The 7,392-nt window shown below is 50.0% G+C and overlaps 1 protein-coding gene across 1 annotated transcript; it reads right to left on the reverse strand.

The window, feature by feature from the left end:
* Positions 1-3,203: 3,203 nt before the first annotated feature.
* LOC123055348 (tubby-like F-box protein 7) lies at positions 3,204-7,127 on the reverse strand. Its single transcript, XM_044479344.1, has 5 exons — positions 6,778-7,127; positions 5,307-5,736; positions 5,064-5,151; positions 4,653-4,785; positions 3,204-4,542 (listed from the first exon to the last, which is right to left on the reverse strand). The coding sequence occupies exons 2-5, from the start codon at positions 5,670-5,672 to the stop codon at positions 3,720-3,722; spliced, it is 1,410 nt and encodes a 469-aa protein (XP_044335279.1). The 5' UTR covers positions 5,673-5,736; positions 6,778-7,127; the 3' UTR covers positions 3,204-3,719.
* Between the last annotated feature and the right edge of the window lie 265 nt (positions 7,128-7,392).

Below are 7,392 nucleotides of genomic sequence, written 5' to 3' on the forward strand. Positions count from 1 at the left end.
GTTTAAAATTTGAGTCGGTAGTATGTCCAACGCGTCGACTCATATTTATCGGCGTGACCGACTGGCCGCCCCTTTTAACAAATATGCGCACATTTTTGCTATATTTGACGAGCAAACAGATAAATAGCATGGTTTCACAAGCAAATAAATTAGGCATAGTTTATAAACCGAATAAAAATAAAATAGATTCACATAGTTTTGAAAGCCGAATAAAAAAGATACATCTATTGGTTGTCAACATGAGCCCACATATGCTCAACCAAATCATTTTGCAGCTGCATGTGAGTTTTCCAATCACGTATGTCATGATGAAATTGGATGGACTATTCAAACGTTCCTAGAATTTCTGATGGTTGAACAGCGGGTTGGTTAAGTCAAAGTAGTCCTTCCAAAGAAGGAAATGGCCCCTCTCTCGGTTGCGATTCAACGTCGGAAGGTGCCCCGGGATGGAGCCACAGAACAACGGCCGCCAGCTAATAAGGTGGTGATGGACCAACACGGCAGCCAAGATCTCCTCCTCCTCATCAGACGAGGAATCGTTGGAGTCGCAAAGGAAATTGTGGAAAAAGAACTCGTCGGCGGAGTCCATTTTATACCTTGGCAAACTGTAGAACAGCTTGTGGGCGTCGACGAAGAAGCCGGCCGGCGAAGAGACGCCCGCCTCCCTTGGCCGAAGGAGCTGGCCGGGGCGGCGAGGCGGCTTCCTGCTCCCGTCGGTGTCGGGAGGTTGGGGTGAGAAGCTTCGGTGCCCCGGTGGCGAGACGGTGGTGGCAGCGACGTGGGAGGTGGCGGTGTTGTGTGTGTGTTGGGGGGGGGGGGGGGGTCGGCACCGGCTGCTGGCAGAGGCACCGGAAAATGGGTGGCGGAGGTGGGTGAGGGTTCGCTGTTAGGATGGGAGAGGATGGCAATGTGCCACCGACTAGCGGGCCAGGGGGTGGAGGAGGCGTCTGTTTCGTTTCTCCGCCGACGCAAACGAGGCTCAAGAATGGGTTGGCAGGCGGACGAAAAGCGGATGAACGAAATGAGTCGCCGGGTTGGAGTTGCTCTCACTTGAGTGACGCCTAGTCGCGTTACACGTGGGCAGGCGTCTGGAAATGCTCACGTGCCCGAAGAGGCGGAACGGGTTGGGCCCGTCTATGTTGGTCGTCTCTGCCATGTGGGTGGGCCCGTCCGTGGTAGATATTTTTGTTTGCGGCAAAAATCTCACTCCCGAGGGCCGTCGAAATGGAGCCGCCGCCGATTCCTTGGGTTAGGGCTAGTTTCTAGTGGTTTCATTCGGGAGTCAGGATTAGTTTAAGGTAAGATAAGCCAAAGCCAAAGCCAACACGACAGAGCGATCAGGTCGCCGAATCTGCTGCCAGCGATGTCCAGGAGAATCTCTCTTATCGCAGCCAAAATGTTTCTTTCCTTTTATTATCCTATAGAGAATCTTATCGCCGCAAAAACGTTTCTTTCCTTTTTATTAACGTATATATAGTTATTAGTTAGTGTTTTTGTGACCACTTTTGCGTCTATGCAGCTGTGCGCCTGTGCCTGTATGCAGCCCTGCAAAGCAAAGCGATGCCGCGAATCCTTCTTACCATAAAAAGCAGAACCTTGCAAAGCAAGCAAGGATAACATAACTGGCCGGCCCGTTCGGCTATCACAGCGAAATTTTCCTATTTCCTTTTGTTTTATGAGTTGTGTTCCGGTTTTTGTTTTTCGAAACGGGGTAAAAAATTTGTTTCATTAATTAGTTTTGCTCTTGAGAGACTTCTCCGCAATCGTCTTGCCAGAACCAGGTATAGCTGGCCAAATGGGCCGGGCCAAACAGGCCAGCCCGCGAGCACGCCGGCACGGCACGGGCTAAACGGACACACGCCTTGGGCCGTGCCTAGGCCTGGAGCCTGGGCACGTGGGCCGGCACGGCACGGCCCGTTTATTTTTTTATATATATTTCAGATTTTTTTTATAAATGTATACGTAAAATATAGCCCAATAGGCCTAAAAACCAGCCCAACAGGCTGAAAAAATGCAGCCCAGCATGCTAAACGGGCCATCGGGCCGGCCCGTTTACTAATCAGGCCGTGCCTGGGCCAAGGAGCAGCGTCCGTGGGCCGGCACGGCTATTAAACGTGCCACGGCGGGCCGTGCCGGGCCGGCCCGTTTGGCCAGGTATGGTACCAGGGTTGACCGCTTCCAAACGTGCAAGCAAGCTACGAAGCTGTATCTCAAAAAGGATCCCATCAACCTTGACTCTCACAGATACCGCCGCATCAACATCCTCAGCCGCCGACATGATGGACTCGGGCGCCTCCAGTTGCTCACATGTGCTTCGGTCTTAAATCTCCATATATTTTATGGGCGTGTGTTGTCATGATCTCCGGTGCATTTGCCCCACAGTTTGTTGCCGCATTGCACGGGGATGCTTTTGTTGTGTTCCTGCTTTGGTGTCGTTTGATAGTGAGACCCGGTCCATTTTCGGGTCGTAGGGGGGAAAGGTGCATTTGTCGCACCACAGGGTTGGGCAAACCAATCGGTTAGGGTCATCTAATGCTGCTGTAACACTATAGCTTTCTTGGGGGAACAAGATAAACACAGGCTACTGTTTGTTGGAGTATGTATGTGTCAATGTGTGTTTGTTGGACCCCGCAAAAAAAATGTGTGTATGTTGGCTTGTTGGGTCCAGTGTGGTGTGGGCACACACACGCACACCATGTCGCTGTTCAGCAGCTAGCTAGCTGATACGTACGTACATGTTGCTGCGTGTGCATATTGTGGAGAGATCCAGACAACTCAACAGTGCAATGCAAGATGTGTGTGTATCTGCAGCATCTGGTAGGTACCTCCACAGGCTCCTTCCTTCACGCTTCATATGTAGAGTTGTACGGACCACGCAACACCATACATATACATTCCTCTTCTGAATGATTGGATTGCCAGTGTCGAGGGTTTTGTAGTACGATTAGTTTTAAATTAAGCCAAAGCCAAAGCCAAAGCCAAGGAGGACACGACAAGCTAGCCAGCCAGAACCAAGGCAGTGCAGAGGAGGAAGAAATCTGGTCGCCAGATTCTGCAGCTGTACGTGCCTTCACATGTACATGTACCTGTACCGGTGCAGAATTTTTCTTTTAAGCTAATGTTGGCAGTGATCGCCGACTATTAGCAGATGCAGTGTCTGCAAGCAAGCAAATCAACTGACTAATCAAGATTTCATACATCCATGGTCACATCAGTCCAGCATTCAGCAGTAACTTCCACTACATGTTGCTGTCTGGGCACCCACAGGTACAATTACAATGCCCGAGACTGAGAGACCAGGACAACTCAACCTTGCAAGACCACAACATCACTAGCACTACCTTGTAACTCGACATCTCTTCACATTTCATACCAGTCCCAGGCAGAGGCAGCATCATACAGGCATAGGTAGCAATCAATCACATCCTTAGTGGAAGCCTGTCCCTGAACCACAGACACCTTCAGCCCCTAACCCTATCAACAGCTTTAACAAGCACATCATCTCCCCTACCTATTGATACCAGCTTTACCCAATTGATAACAGCTTTAACCAGCACACTGGGGGGACTGAAACTGAACCAACAATTTGCAGAGAATTTTGCTCATGCACTTGATGCATTCGTTCGTTCCCTTCATTTCCGTTCCCAGGCCCGGGCGCGGAATCTCGACGGAGAGACGGTACTCAATGACGGCTGATGTTGCACTGAGAATCTGTTTATTTACTCACACGCCAGCTTGGTGTCGAAGCTGGTCAGGCAGATGGCGAAGGCCTGGAAGGCCGACAGCGGGTACCGGTAGTCCATGGTGAAGGTGTCCTTGGACACCTTGCCGAACTGCAGCAGCACCGTGTCATGGTGGCTCGAGGACGAGGACGCCGACAAGGAACTGCCAGCAGGCTGCGGCTGTGCGGCAGCAGAGGTAGGCTGCTGCTGGGGCGGTTGCGTCTGTGAAGACGGCTCGGGAGCCGCCTCTCCTCCGGAGGCTGGCGGTGGCGGGGCAGGGGCGGCGATCAGCTGGAAGTTCTTGACCGAGGCCACGGTGACGCGCCCCCGGAAGTTGAGGCACCAGCACTGCAGCTGCTCGTGCCACCTGGGCGACTTGTTCTTGAGAACCAGCGGGCTCTCCTTGTCTCCCGCATTTTCGTCGCCGCCTTCTTCTCTCAGAGGCCCTCCCCCAAACTCGGAGAAGCGGCAGCTGCTGAAGTCTGTGGAGTACCTGGAACTTGCGGTGGTGCGGAAGGATTCCTCGAATAGCCGGGGGAGGAGCTCCTTGGGTTGGCCAGGCACAACGCCGTCGGGGTCTACCGCCGATGTCGGGATGGAGTTCATGGTGCACTGCATCCGCCTTGGCCCGCGGGTGCCGAGCACGTTCAGCTCATAGTTCACCTGAGCGATCGGGTAGCTGCCAGTTGCAGCTGGAACTTTTGGGGAGACTTTCCTGGAGGAGAACCGCCGGCTGGTCCGTTCCTGCGGGCAGAGTTTACTGGCATTGTAAGGCGGCTGCGTGTCGTAGATGATGAATTTGGTGCCGAGGAAATTTGACCTGCAGGTACCATCCATGTTGTCTGTTAGATTTGTATGCACATATACCCGGACAAAGTCATTTCAAGTGACAATGGGGTAAGGGAAGACTGTTGCCAAAGGATATGTTACCTCAATTTCCCGATGTAGCCACTACTTGACCGGGATATATTTTTAGGATCCATAGAAATGGCATAGTCGGTGTAAGTTGTTCTCCGACTCCTTTTAGCTGACAGTAGGAACTTGCCATTGTCATCAAGCACAGCTGCAAGATGCAATCAAAATGCTCAGTGTGCTGTGTATTTGTTCTGACTTCTGACCATATTAAAACTAAACTACTTACACCTCTAGCAAATACAGATTTATGAATAAAACAGGGCATCCCTACAATTTTACTGAGGATACTAAAGGCTTTATACACTATACTTTTTAAATTTTTATGCATTTCAATACTTCAAAATCGTTAGTGAATCATCAAAACTGAATTAAAAAATGATGATTAGGACCACAACGGAGAAGTGCAGGGCAATTACACAAACATACCAGAAGTAAGGGACAGGTAGAGACGATAAGTTAGCTTTGACTTGTCCCTTTTGATGAAACATTGGATCAATCCATCTCGAGATCCGGGCTGTGCAAGAGAAAGTGAACCAAGTGTTAAGAGATAAGAAAATATCACATCCCAAATAACAAAAATGGATAGCTTCTTAATTAAATACAGGGCCAGACTGATCAACAATATGGATGCCAAGTTTTCTTACTAATCGGATAGAATGGTGTGGTTACCTGCTTAAGGGACACAGGAAAGGTGAGCTTTCCACAGAATTCTGGGTTCCTCACTATATCCTTGCACATCTCTCTCCAAGTTGTACAGACAGAAGCGCAAGCAACAACATCCTTGCGGGATGGCCAATTGCTGTCGTCTTCCTCCAGCCTTTTCATCACATCCCGAAGTAATTCAGGAGGAAGGCTAGCCCAATTGCCTTGCAGGTTTGTGACAAGACTATCCTGCAGATCACTTGCAGATTCAAGCGATTTCCCTCTGTGATGGCCCGAAAGGCTTGGGACGCTTGAGATTTTCGCCTCGAAATTCCGCCTTGACAGGTTTCCAAAGCTCTCCCTTAAATCGCGAACTATGCTGCGCAAAGTCATCTTTGGACTTGATGCAAACCCTGAGTAACCAACCGCAGCAGGGTACAACAGCAAAAAGTGCAATCTGCAATTCAAAAGTAGCACGGTGGTCAAAACCTTGTGAAATAAGCTCAAAGGCATGCTATGAACATTACAGAACCCGCTAAGGCATGCCATAGATTATCTTACATTCTGTTCATATCTAGCGACAAAACCGACGTATCGCACACAGCATGGTAGCTCCTAAACCAAGCACGCTTAACATTATGTAACACCCATAACACACCTTAGATTTTATTACATTCTATTGCTATCTGTTGATAAGGTTGACGTATCGCACGCAGCATGGTAGCTCCTAAACTAAGCATGCTTAAGAGCGACTGCTTCTATCGACAAGCACATGCTGCCATGTGGAGATTTAATAGTGAGTATGGTGAAAGTCAAGCCTAACAGAGACTAAACCATTCCCACTTGACTAATCCAGACCCTGGCTAGGCACAGTGGACCAATCAGTTGATTAGTCATTCTCGCTTGTGTACTAGATACTGCAAACATTGCCAGATGCGGCACGGCTTCTCCGATGGCGAAAGGCCAACATAACACCTTATTACAGGCATCCTTGATCAGCAAAACTAACCCTTTTCTCTTTGTTCCTATCCTTAATCCGCGCGTCGTGGATAAACGAGAACGTTTTAGGCCTCCCGTTGACGCCGGCGCGTAGTGGAGTAGAATATTTATCAACTTGGAAATATTAGTCTTTGCTAGTTGCTACTAGTACAATCTAAGAAACGGTGGAGTGGAAAAAAGGGTGCCTTTTTCCCAGAGATTGAGTGGAGACTCCTCTGCCCAGATCAGGCAAAGGCACTCCAGCTCTGGAAAACAAGAATGGATCCAGCAGTTGGCGTCTGGATAAATGAAAAACAGCCAGGGTTTCTTTCCTTCACCAAATACTGCTAAACAAAACAGTTGAATCTGATGAGTTGCTTTGCACACAGCCTCAAGTTCATCATCTTTTTTCTGCGCTTCCGGGAGCAGCTAGCTAACAAACTAACTAACTAGATGCAAAATCAAAGATGTAATGCGAGGGCTAGAGCAGATGTTGGGAAGAACGGAGCAGTTTCCTCACCACTGGTGTAGAGAGCGCAGATCGGACGGCCGCTGAACTGTTATCCAACAAGAAAGATCCCCAAAATCAAAATCTCGCATGGAATCCCCCGAGACTCGGAGACGCACGGGGTTCAGATTTGCACTCGGGATCTCGGCCAACCTTCGGAGAAGATCCGGCGGCTTCTTCGCGCAGTGAAACCTGATCCGAGCGCTCGCCAAGAAGTCGCAGCGGCAGTGCCGACCTTGAGTGGTGGTTGGGAGTGAGGCGGGTGGGTGGGCACGCAAGAAAGGCAGGGGAGAGCGGGGCGAGGGAGGGAGGCGCGGTAATGGTGGTGGTGGTGGTGATCCGCGGATCGGATTTAAGGAGACGGGTGGGTGGATAGGGCCGAGCCGAGGGAGGCGACGAGCGGGGCCGGCGGGCCAGGGTGAAGGAAGAAAGAAAGAAGCTTTTTTTCCTTTGCTCCGCCCACTGTCTTGTTTGGATTGTTGGTTGATATTTCTGTACTTGCTGCTGAAAACTTTCAGAGGCGATGACAAGGAGTTTTGAAAAAACTGATAGATTCGGCTTTGCACTGGGGCGACAGCATAATCCGACGTGGATGCCACTGGGGTTATTCAAAAGATGTGGCAGGGT

This window comes from Triticum aestivum, chromosome 2D (genome assembly GCF_018294505.1).
Source record: "Triticum aestivum cultivar Chinese Spring chromosome 2D, IWGSC CS RefSeq v2.1, whole genome shotgun sequence".
NCBI lineage: Eukaryota > Viridiplantae > Streptophyta > Magnoliopsida > Poales > Poaceae > Triticum > Triticum aestivum.

Excerpts from the sequence above, each read along its gene's own strand:
- LOC123055348 (XM_044479344.1), bottom strand. The coding sequence starts at position 5,672 with ATGACTTTGCGCAGCATAGTTCGCGATTTAAGGGAGAGCTTTGGAAAC. Across the intron at positions 5,152-5,306 it reads TTCCTGTGTCCCTTAAGCAG|CCCGGATCTCGAGATGGATT; the intron begins GTAACCACACCA and ends TCTCTTGCACAG. Across the intron at positions 4,543-4,652 it reads GGCTACATCGGGAAATTGAG|GTCAAATTTCCTCGGCACCA; the intron begins GTAACATATCCT and ends TGGTACCTGCAG.